The sequence below is a fragment of the Alosa alosa genome, chromosome 23 (genome assembly GCF_017589495.1).
Source record: "Alosa alosa isolate M-15738 ecotype Scorff River chromosome 23, AALO_Geno_1.1, whole genome shotgun sequence".
Taxonomy (NCBI): domain Eukaryota; kingdom Metazoa; phylum Chordata; class Actinopteri; order Clupeiformes; family Clupeidae; genus Alosa; species Alosa alosa.
In genome coordinates, this window is record NC_063211.1 from 16,365,507 (window position 1) to 16,378,006 (window position 12,500).

Sequence of the window (12,500 nt, forward strand, 5' to 3'; positions counted from 1 at the left end):
ACGCCTCTGAAGTGGTTGTTGCAGTATATGACGCGCACAGTATGGGTATGTACAGTATGTTCATGCCTAGTAAAACACTATGCTATCTCACCCATCAAACTCATCTATAGGGCAGGGCTATAAGATCCATTGTGTTGCACTTGCACCTGTGGACTGTGCCTGTGTGTGTGTGTGTATGTGTGTGTGTGTGTGTGTGTGTGTGTGTGTGTGTGTGTGTGTGTGTGTGTGTGTTTGTGTGTGTGTGTGTGTGTGTGTGTGTGTGTGTGTGTGTGTGTGTGTGTGTGTGTGTGTATGTGTATGTGTGTGTGTGTTTGTTTGTTTGTGTGTGTGTGTGTGTATGTGTGTGTATAGATGCTTATGCAAATGTCTGCATTCCAAGGGTGAATGTTTAAATGCTTGAGCAAGACAGGCTTGCTGGTCCATGAAGGCATATGACTGGTAGTGCCCTGTAGTCTCTGTTCACCTGCGACAGTCATCTGCCTTCCAGGACTGCATATGCAAATGCTTATTAAATGCTTAGGTGACATATGAAGGCAAATATACCTGAAGTCTCATGTTAGTTCCTTTATAAAGAGCCAGTATATAAGCTATAAGCATTAATATAAACAGTATACTATATAAAGGCTTATAAAGAGAATTGCATATAAAAGTACAGTATGTATAGCTTGGGTGTTGGTGCCTTCCTAAAGAGCCAGCATATAAACGTCATGCTTGTTCACCCATGGTCCTTATTTTATAATAACATATAAGGAACGGCAAGATATATGGGTAACTTGAGAGATGGTATTTTCATGAAGGGCCAAGCAGTAAGCTCCATAGTGCATGAATCATCTCTCATCTGTATGTCAGGGCTGTCTAACCTGTAACCCCCACACACACACACACACACTCCCACCCCCCGCTGCGCTCTCTTCATAGTGAGGACGTCAGCAAGCGCGGCTTCACTGTGATCATTGACATGCGTGGCTCCAAGTGGGACCTGATCAAGCCCCTGCTGAAGACGCTGCAGGAGGCCTTCCCCGCCGAGATCTGCGTCGCCCTCATCATCAAGCCTGACAACTTCTGGCAGAAGCAGAAGACCAACTTTGGAAGTGCCAAATTTACATTCGAGGTGAGCTCTCGGGGTTAAAGTAAGGTTGTGCCTTTCAATGTCTTACTTAAGCTCCTCCATAGTGGTTTTGTCATTGGTGTGGAATTGAATCAGATACAATTCAGTGGTATTTTAGTGTGAGAGCTCATAGATCAGTTGCACATTTTGATTTTGTTATTTGTTATTATGTAAGGCGGCTAATTAAACATGATGCCTGGAATGCATCAATAGAATGTGTTACGTTTTTATGTGTTGGATAGTGGGGGTACACAAGCCCAGTCAGGATGTAGGTGGTGGTACGCGGGAAAAAAAAGTTTGGGAACCGCTGTTGTAGCCTAATACACTTTTTGTCAATTTCAGTGAATTGGTCCTTGTGGTCCAGTTTCTCCCCATTCAGTGTGTGTGCTCAAAGCAGCTCTGCTGTTTGTACCCAATCCCAGCTCTGTAAATGGGAAACAAAACATTGTGGCTTGGTCTGAACTATGAACAATTCCAGCCATTCAACACGCTGCTTGGGGCACCAGAAAGGGAGGGGTGTAATTTCATCGACTGTTTAGCTCAAATATCAGCAGTTTTTCATCAAAATTGTTAAATAGTGACACATCTAAATGTTATATGTGTCTGAGTTTCATAATCTGATTCAGTGAAGTATTCATTATTGATAACAACAATGCACTATGTAAGTGTTCTTGTGTGATGTGTCTGAGTTTCAATAATGTACTATGTACCTGGGCCTGAAGAGTTTGACTCTGATCTCTCACACAGACCAGTATGGTGTCCGTGGAGGGCCTGACCAAGCTGGTGGACCCCTCCCAGTTGACGGCCGACCTGGAGGGCACGCTGGAGTACGACCACGTGGAGTGGACCGAGCTCCGCGTATCCCTGGAGGAGTTCACGGGCGGCGCCCTGCACCTCCTCTCGCGCCTGGAGGAGCTGCAGGAGGTGCTCACGCGGCAGGACCTCCCCGCTGACGCCGAGGAGTCTCGGCGGCTACTCGAGGACCACGCTCGGCTGCGCAAGACCGTCGCCAAGGCGCCCGTGGACGGCCTGGACCAGGAGGGCCAGCGGCTGCTGCAGAGGATCCGGGACGGCGGTGACGGGCGGCTCTCGGGGGGGCCCGACTTCCAGAGCCTGGTGCCCAAGGTGGCCGCCCTGCTGGACAAACTGCAGGCCACGCGCCAGCATCTGCTCCAGGCCTGGCACACCCGCAAGCAGCAGCTGGACCAGTGTTTCCAGCTCCGCCTCTACGAGCAGGACGCAGAGAAGGTGAGAGAGTGACCATAACTCTGATTTATTTAAGCATTTGGCTAGGACTCACGTTTGTTTATTTATTTCTATTTTTTTTATTTGATTACTATTTCTATTTCTTATTTATATGATATGATTTCTCAGTACTTTATTGTTTAGCACCTTGTATTTCAATGCTGGGCATAAGGAGCTATAAGTAAGGTTTTTATTTGATTTTAAGTACATTTGACTGCACGTGTCGTGCATATATATTTTAACATTATAGACATTTATGTTGTGTCTCTGTTAATGGACATTGTGGCCATGTGTATTACATAAATACATAATGTTTTGTTGTAAATATTATTAGTGGCTGCATATGTGTTGTATAGACTGTATGCTGGTCCGTGTGTTTTGGGTGGTCAGTCATTTTCATCTTAGTTGTATTTGGCAACAGCACAGTCTGACGGGTCACATTTCAGCCTGGACTCATGGATTATAAAACACTGTGTTTGTATGAGTAGAAATTCTGTTTATAGTATCTGATTGCTTAGGCTGGCCTTTTTGTCACGGAGACCGTAGAAAGATGCCAGATGGGTCTCCCAGATACGAGTTAGCTGCTGAACAGACTGGGCCTGATAGGGTTCCCGTCGAGGCCGGACCCAGTCCAGCGTCAGCTGTTTCCTCAGTGGGCTTTCGGTGATTTGGCGCCCGTCCCACACCATTTGGAAAACTCAATCAGTGGTGGAGCAGAGAGGAGCATAGTGGTATGTGTGAAAGGAAAAGAAGTGCCGCTCTGGGAAAAAAGGGTTTCAGACGCAGACACTTGTTCGGGTAGTGATGGTGGCATGGCATTTCAGTGGAAGTCGACTGGGAAAGGTTATTTCTGGTTGATGTAGGTGAGGTAATGGACATTTAGGCCAGTGGAAAGAGAGCCAATCTGGAGTCCTCCATCCTGCACTGTAAAAAAAGTATTCAACATACATAACCCACTCAGGTCATCTTGCTGCTTTGACTGGGACTGAGTTGTGTATTAAGTTGTATCGAGTTGATTACACATAATGCAATGAGACCATCTTGGCAAGGTATTTCAGTGGATTTAGGCTTATTGTTGGGTGATGTGGGGTGATCGGTACTGGCTGTTGAGCGCAATGTGAAGGCAGCCCTTAAATCCTCCATGCATTAAATCCATACCCGGACTCCTTAGAGTGTCAGAGGTGTATAACAGCAGCGTGACCCCTCTGGTAGTCCTTACCCTGCTAATGGAATCATGTTCACCAGTAGAGCTGTTGTCCATTTAATCCCAGCTGTGCTGAGGTATTGGTGTGTGTGTGTGTGTGTGTGTGTGCGTGTGTGTGTTTGTGTCTGCTGATGAAGGCCATCTGTGTGTGATGGTCTGGGCGTGAGACAGAGAGACTGGGCAGAGGTTTTTTTTACTGCTCGGTCTGCGGAAGCGATCTGTTCAGGCAGTAAAAGCCAACACTGTGCGGTGGAGAGTCTCGCTGTGCGGGCTGACCGACCCTCTCAGGGTTTCCACAGGTTTGAGGTTGGTCCTGTTTTTACGAGAGGGTCTTTAACTGCACATGACCCCCAACACAGGAACAGGAAACTGTAAATATGTGAGGCAGTTGAAGTCTATTAAAGGTGCATTTTTAATTGATCTCTGTGGGTTTTGACTGTGAAGCCTGCAGGGACTGGGAAGTGGGTGGCTGTGTGGATTTCTTGACTTGGGATCGAACAATTATCAGCGCAGATATTTATCATTTTACGGTTATTGGTTTCTGTAATTTAGATGATTTCTGTTTTTTTTTTCACTGAGAAGACTGTTTGGATTGGGGGTGTGGGTGGCTGACTGGACAACCTGATTAGGGTTGACTGACTATCGACCTGATCGATTATCAACACGGATAATTAGCATTTTTACGGTTATCGGTGTGAGTATTTTAGATGATCGTTTTTGACTGTGAAGACTGTATAGGGATTTGGGGTGTGGGTGGCTGGGAGGAGATATTGAAAGTTGTGAGAGACGTGCTGCTGCTCTCATCAGGCTACTGCTGGTTAATGGACACCTCAAGCAGAAAGAGGCTTCAAAGTCTCTCTCTTTCTCGCTCTCTCAATTCAATTCAGTTCAATCCAATAAGCTTTATTGGCATGACAAGGTCACTCATATTGCCAAAGCAGGTATTATACAATTAATCTGTACATACACACATACATATCAATAGATTTCCAATTAAATAAAGTAAAATAACTCTCTCTCTCTCTTTCTCTCTCTCTCTCTCACTGAACTGTGATTCAAAATTGGTGTGGATGGGGTTTTATCGTTTTTGTTTTGCTTGGGTTATGGCTTACAAGTTGATAAGGATATGTTTTTGAAGATGTGTTTAAAATCTTTTTGATGCCCTTTTTGATTCTCTTAGAAATTAAAAAAAGGCTTTATCTCCCCCTCTCTCTCTCTTTCTCTCCACCCTCTACAGATGTTTGAATGGATCAGTCACAACAGGGAGCTGTTTCTGCAGGGCCACACGGAGATTGGGAAGAGCCACCAACATGCCTCAGACCTGCAGGCTCAGCATGACCATTTTGCAATGAACTCTATGGTACACACCCTCCTACGGTCATAGCCTGCCTGAATCTTTTGTGCATGTGTGCTCTGTGTGTGTGAGAGTGTGTCTGTGTGTTTGTGAGTGTTCTATTGCTGCTGTACGTGTGTGTATACATGAGTGTATATAGGTGTCTGTTAAAGTGTGTGTGTATGTGTATTCTATATGTGTGTGCATTTGTGTGTGTGTGTGTGTGTGTGTGTGCATGCTCATATCATATGTGCATGTGTGTTCTACATTATATGTGAGGTGTGTAATATTGTGTGAGTTACCTCTTTTTGATGTGAGACAGAGTGAGCGTTTCTGATGTTCTATTACACCTGCTTGCTATTCTCCTGCCGTCTCTGGATTGTTGCATTGTGCCTCTAGAACAGCTGCTTCTCAATTTTGCATAAGTGGACGGCTTGAGGAACAATACCCAAGAAACAGCAGATTGTCATTTTCTTTATTTTTTCGCGAATGTTGTTTCAGCCTGACGGGCCGGCACACAAAATGAGCAAGATGCAAGGGTATTAGTCAGCTAAAGAGCTTTAAATAGTAACCACTCTCAGGATTGGGTCTCTGTGCTAACTCTTTCACGGAGTTATTTTTGTTCTCAGGAGTTTTGAATTACCATACATTTGAACTGCTGATGTACTCCTTCCCTAAGATCTGTTTACCAATACATATTCATTGTCTGCTAGTTGCCGTCTCTGAAGTGTTCATCTTCACAGACTTGGCAGAGACAAAGACAAAAAGATGATGTCTACATTAGCTTGATTTTTTTTTGCACGCAAATGAAAAAGTCTTATGCTCTTTCTGTCTATAACAATGTGAGTGCAAAACATGAGGTAATAAAATAAATGCTTTATTTTTGAACAGTATGTCTGTCAGTGTTTCAGTATTCAGTATTTGGGCCCATCACATGTCTTGGTGATGTCACGTGTCCTTTTAACTCATTAAAACATGGACTTGATCTGCCCCGCTACTTTAGAATGCGTATGTGAACATCACACGGATCGTCTCCGTGGCGAGGCGGCTGTGTGAGGCGGGCCACTACGCGGCGCCGCAGATCCAGCAGGTGTCGGCGCAGCTGGACTTGGACTGGAAGAGCTTCGCTGCCGCACTCGAGGAGCGCAGTGCCATACTCACCATGTCCTCTGTGTTCCACCAGAAAGCAGAGCAGGTCGGTTTCTCTCATTAAGTGTGTGTGTGTATTTGTGTGTGTCTGTCTGTGTGTGTGTATGTGTGTGTGTGTGTGTGTGTGTGTGTGTGTGTGTGTGTGTGTGTGTGTGTGTGTGTGCGCGCGTGTGTGCATGGGTTTGGTGTGTGAATGTGAGTGTGTGAGTGTGAAGGTGAGTGTGTGTGTGTGTGTGTGTGTGTGTGTGTGTGTGTGTGTGTGTGTGTGTGTGTGTGTGTACATGTATGTACAGTATGTGTGTTAATGTGCTTGTGTGTGTCTGTGTGATCATACCTCCAGTGTAGAGTGTTGGACTTCTAATTAGGATGGGTTGCCCTCTACCAGAAAGCAGAGCAGGTCGGTTGGGCCGGTCGACCAGTCGGTCGGTCAAGCGCTGCCCCAGGGGCCTCCTTTATCACATAGGGAGAGTGAGAGAGAAAAAAACGACATGAAAAATGCGTAAAGAAAAATGAGCGGCCAGCGTCGTCTCTGGGTCGGTTCCTCTCAGCTTCGGCTCTCAGTTCTGCCTTTGATGGCCATTTTCAGAGGAAACTCACGTCCACCTGTAGTCATGGCAACTCACCTGGGCCATTTTAGGTCAAGAACACGCTGATTCTGCCCGATTCAGCTGACATTTGTAGACTATGCAAAAACATACACCTGTTCTGCTCGGCGAAGATAATACTCAGCCTGGAACACATACGCGGAGTCTAATCACTATCTGATGTTCGCCTCTCTTCAGCATGCTGTATGCTGGAAATACTACAGTAAATACTACTAAATACTAGTCCATAGGTGTCCCTGTGCACAAGCCTGTAGTGATACAGGTGCAGGTGAGGCAGGTAAATATAATCCAAAAGTGAAAAATCAAAATTACAGCACACTGATCACTATTAACGTCGTTTTTTATTTAGCCTAAATAAAAAACGACGTTAATACTACTAAATACTACTTCAATGTCCCGAGAGGGTTTCTGGTTGAAATGTTCAAAACCAACGCAGAACTTTGAAATGAAAATGAACCAGACTTGTAGCATAATGAGCGTAATGCCCTCAATGAACCTCAGAGAATAAGTAAAGGTTGAATGAATGAATGAATGAATGAATGAATGAATAATTGCTCTCTTAGAAGGCTACACTAAAGGCTACACTAAAAGAGGTGTGTAATCTCACAAGTGCAGATGCACCCTTCCTGGCCTCTCAAGTGTGTGGGGTTGGGAGGTCAGTGGAAATGCATGTGTGAGGCTATGGGCTGCAACACATTTTTTTATTATAGTAAATGCATACAGATTGCTAAGATGTTAACACCCAAGATTATTTTTCCTTGTATACTAAAGATATTTGTGACTAATACTAATGTGTATGTCCGTCTTAATGTTTTTTTGTGTATGTGTGTGTGTTTGTGTGTGTGTGTGTGTTTGTGTTTGTGTGTTGTGTGTGTTCATGTGTTTGTTTGTGTTTGTGGCTCCAGTTTCTGTCCGGTGTGGAGGGGTGGACTAAGACGTGTAATGAGGGAGGGCTGCCCTCTGCAGTCCCAGAGCTGGAGGTGGCCATCCACAACCACCAGACCCTGTGTGACCAGGTCACCACGGCCTTCAATGAGGTAAGACACACACTCAGATAGAGAGAGAGAGGGAGGGGGGGGAGAGAGAGAGAGAGAGAGAGAAAGCGAGAGAGAGAGCGAGAGAGAGAGAGAGAGCCCTATGTACACTCATGTCACCACTGCCTACAATGTGATACACACACACACAAACACACACACGCACACACACACACACACACACACACACACACACACACACACACACACACACACACACACACACTCACAAACACACAGAGAGAGCTTTACGTGTACTCGTACCACATCACATGTGTGGGGTGGCCCACTGCTAATGGACTCTGTGTGTGGTCAATTGCATGTCAGTATCATGTTGCTACATGCTGCAAACTCCTCACTAGAAAGTGCATAGGTGTCAGACTAAGCCATAGTGAAATTCTATACCTACTCGAATCTATATGTTGTACTACTACTACTATTACTACTACTACTAATACTACCATTACTACTACTACTACTACTACTACTACTTCTGATAATATTAATAATAAATGAAAATGATAACAATAATTATAATGATAATAATATCATTGCTGGATTAAGATTAAGAGGGTTCATTGGTAAATTGGTAAAAAAAGTATTACATTGTTATACTTTTATAGTAATAATATAATTTATGTAAAGGGATCAGTTAAAGGCATGAAGGCATTGGCATACTGTTGTCCCAGCCTTACAACATTGCCCCCCTGACTCCAGGTCAGTCAGAAGGGGAAGACGTTGCTGGATGTGCTGCAGCGACCGCATCCTCCTCCTGATTCGGGCTCGCTGACATCGGGGGCGGACTACACGCTGGCGGTGCGGGCGGTTCTGGAGGTGGTCCACGAGGTTATGCACCAGAACCGCCGTCTGGAAGGGCTACTGCAGCACCGCAAGCTCCGTCTGCACCAGCGGCTCCAGCTGTGTGTGTTTCAGCAGGACGTACAGCAGGTAACACACACACACACACACACACACACACACACACACACACACACACACACACACACACACACACACACAGACACACACACTCACAGACACACACACACACACACACACACACACACACACACACACACACACACACACACACACACACACACACACACACACACACACACACACACACACACACACACACACACACACACATACACACACACATATACACACATGCATGGATGCAGGCATACACAAGTGCGCTTGCACGCGTTCACACACATACACACATGCCACTCATACACACAGAGAGACTCAGACATGCAGGTACACGCATACATTTATAATTCCACTCACACAACCACATCAAGCATACACTCACACAAACACTCTCTCACACACACACAGCTGTCACTCATACTCACAGGGAGATGCAGAGGTACTGGTACACACACTTAAAATTCCACTCACACACCCACATCATGCATACAAACACACACGCACACACACACAACCTACCACAAAAACACACCTAAAAACACATTCAGTGACACATTCATGTGTAAAAATAGACATATTGTTTGCATCTGAGTCTAAGTTATAAATATCAAAGAATCAAGTGTTCCAGTGGCATTGCGGAGAGCATCCATTTTTCTCTGACTGTTTTAAAGAAACAGCCTTGTATGTCCCAGAGGAGAGTACTTCAGGGCCGGCCATCCTGTCAAGCAATCCATAACAATATCTCAGGCTTCCTGTGGCCCGTAGCGCACTTCCGAGTTGTTGTTGTTGTGGTCACCGCTGTACGGAGCTGTTACTCCAAGAGTGTGTGTGTGCGTGTGTGTGTGTGTGTGTGTGTGTGTGTGTGTGTGTGTGTGTGTGTGTGTGTGTGTGTGAGTGTGAGTGTGAGGAGTGTGTGTGTGTGTGTGTGTGTGTGTGTGTGTGTGTGTGTGTGTGTGTGTGTGTGTGTGTGTGTGTGTGTGTGTGTGTGTGTGTGCACTCCCGCCTGCTTGTATAGTATTCTATGCACCATCTCTCCATGGTTAGGTGCCAAGCGCTAATGTTTCCTGAGGTGTCTCGCCCGCCTCCAGTGTGTGCCAGCGCTGCTGCTGGGCGTGCAGGCTGCTCCAGATGCCCACCTCCGCCCTCCCGTCCCCTCGTTCCCCTGTTCGCCTGTCTTCACAGACGGCTTCCTCTCCTCGTTAGCTCCTGGGGGACGAGGCTGCTTCACGATGGGAGACATTCCAAAAGACTGCTAGCCGCACACGCCGCCATATGTGCACTGGAGTCGGGGATTAGAGCTGCATTTGCTGACAGAAGGAGCGGTTTTGCTATTTACGGGGCGTGTCCCCCAGGTGGGGAGCTTAGCCGAACCCGGGGCAGATATGGGCCAGACTCTCTACAGGTGTCAGGGGTGCGTTCAAATTCTAACGTTTTACGTTTAACGTTTTTGAAGCAAACAAGTTTTCTGTGAACTTTTATGTAGGAACATTTTTGTGTGAATATTCCAAAATGTTTAATTTAAACAGCGTCCATGGTTGTCCGCTGACATCAAACTGCTCAGGCCGTTTGTATGTTCACAAACGTTCACAGTGAACTCAAAGCAAACATAAAACTGTTTTAAAAACGTTTGAACGCACCTCTCTGCTGTCTTTTTCATGTGCCAGTGCAATACTCTGCTGTCTTTCATGTGCTCGCGCTACATATCCCCAAATGAATTGCATCAACATATTATCATACATCACTGAGTAAGAGTGAGTCACGCTCCGTGGCAGTAGAGACTGGACTCCGCAGCACACGTGTCCGCAGACATGATGCTGACCACAGTGTTTCAGTTCATCAGCTCGACCAAAACAGATGGGTTACGGAGAGTGAATACCCACCTCTGGAGGTTTTATATGATCTCTCTCTCTCTCTCTCTCTCTTTCTCTCTTTATCTCTTTATCTCCTTTCTCTCTCTTTCTCTCCCCCTGTGTGTGTGTGTGTGTGTTTAGGTACTGGACTGGATAGAGAACCACGGTGAGGCATTCCTCAGTAAACACACTGGAGTTGGGAAGTCGGTCCACAGGGCCCGCGCTCTGCAGAAACGCCATGACGACTTCCAGGAGGTGGCCCAGGTAACCAACCCGCCATATCACACACACACGCACACACACACACACGCACACACACACACACAGACGCACGCATGCACGCACGCACGCACAAGCACACACACACACACGCACACACACACACACACAAACACACATACATACACACACACACACATACATACACCCACCCACACACACACACACACACACACACACACACACACCATCTTCTCTGTTGTCTACTTCTCCATCTTTCCCCATCTCCAGCGCTCCTCTCTGTTCACATTGTCTCGTCTCGTCTCTGTGCTGTTTTAAATTGGCAGTGCCTTTGTGTTTGTTGCAGTCAGATGAATCATCAGTTCCAATGGCAGCTCAAATATTAAAACAGTAAACTGTAACAGCAGATTCATCATGATTTCTTGGAGAACATAAAAACGCAAATCACGCCGTGGTTTCCAGTTCTCCTCTCTCTCTCTCTCTTCTCTCTCTCTCTCTTGCACTCTCTCTCTCTATCCACCCTCTCCATTCTGTCCATTAGTATTTGGTGCTGTCTGTGTGCTGCTCTAGCAACAGTAGATTATATTCATTGATTCTGGCCTGTGCTGCCAGTATGCATTTGACTAATGATTGCTTACTCTGCACACTTTTTGAGGAGCCGTCGGCAGTCACTTTCACAAATGCTACCACCAGCCTCCAACCTCTCTCCAGCTAGTCACGGCACTTTACGCACCGAAAAGACCTACCATTTGCTCCCTATGGAAAAAAAAGATAATAAGAGAACATTTTAAGTAGATTTCTACAAATATATTTCTACTTTACTTTTAAATACTCTTTGACAATGTTTTATTTTCTCTTTGGGGGTACAGTGGACTGACTTTATGGAGGGATGGCTAGAGCAGAGTAGAGCACATTCAGTGATAAAAAATTTCCATAGACAGATATGGGTTGGACAGATATGATGACATGCGTGAGTCTGGATGAGCCTAATCTCTCCCATGTCAATCTAGTCATTGATTGGTGGATGGAGCGGTTGTGTATGCTGTTTGGACTCTGTGGTTGGCTGGTGGATTATGATGTATGGAGAGGAGATTACTGCTGTCTAGATAACTGTTTGACCCCAAAAATTAATGAAGTCGAGATTTGTATTACTGATAGATCCAGTGGAGCCATGGAAAAGTGTGTGTGTGTGTGGGTGTGTTTGCACGCTTGTGTGTGTGTCTTTGAGTGTGTGTTTGTTTAAACAGCCATGCAAGTATTTGATTATTTTAGCTGCGGACTACCCTGGGAGTTCAAATATTTGCATTTGTGCCTGACAGGGTAACCTTGTGACCCAGTAACCCTATAGCGGCCACTGTTATGATAATCTGTGTGTGTGTGTGCGCGTGTGAGTGAGAGTCAGTATGTCTGTGGTGTATGCATCTGTGTGTATTTGCATGTACGTTTGCTTTTGTGTGTGTGTGTGTGTGTGTGTGTGTGTGTGTGTGTGTGTGTGTGTTTGTGTGTATTTTCGGTGTGTTTCAGCATGTCTGTGTGTCTATCTTGCATGTATTTGAATGTGTATATGTGTGTGTGTGTGTGTGTGTGTGTGTGTGTGTGTGTGTGTAATGGATGTGTTTTAACCCCTCCCTCCCTGCTGCTCTGCTCCTCCTAGAACACGTACACCAATGCAGATAAGCTGCTGGAGGCGGCCGAGCAGTTGGCTCAGACGGGGGAGTGTGACCCGGAGGAGATCTACTCGGCTGCCCACCACCTGGAGCTCAAGGTGCAGGAGTTTGTGCGCCGCGTCGAAC

General features: G+C 45.9%; 1 protein-coding gene across 3 annotated transcripts in view; it reads left to right on the plus strand.

Annotated features, from left to right (window-relative positions):
• The window catches only part of kalrnb (kalirin RhoGEF kinase b), an 87,471-nt gene that overhangs the window by 9,733 nt on the left and 65,238 nt on the right, over positions 1 to 12,500 (plus strand). For all 3 annotated transcript variants that reach the window (XM_048234496.1, XM_048234498.1, XM_048234497.1), the window contains exons 4-11: positions 919 to 1,111; positions 1,856 to 2,356; positions 4,795 to 4,917; positions 5,894 to 6,085; positions 7,550 to 7,681; positions 8,396 to 8,626; positions 10,609 to 10,731; positions 12,362 to 12,500. The exon at positions 12,362 to 12,500 is cut by the window's right edge and continues 53 nt beyond it. In XM_048234496.1, coding sequence (XP_048090453.1) covers positions 919 to 1,111; positions 1,856 to 2,356; positions 4,795 to 4,917; positions 5,894 to 6,085; positions 7,550 to 7,681; positions 8,396 to 8,626; positions 10,609 to 10,731; positions 12,362 to 12,500 — 1,634 coding nt within the window. The remainder of the gene's footprint in view (positions 1 to 918; positions 1,112 to 1,855; positions 2,357 to 4,794; positions 4,918 to 5,893; positions 6,086 to 7,549; positions 7,682 to 8,395; positions 8,627 to 10,608; positions 10,732 to 12,361) is intronic.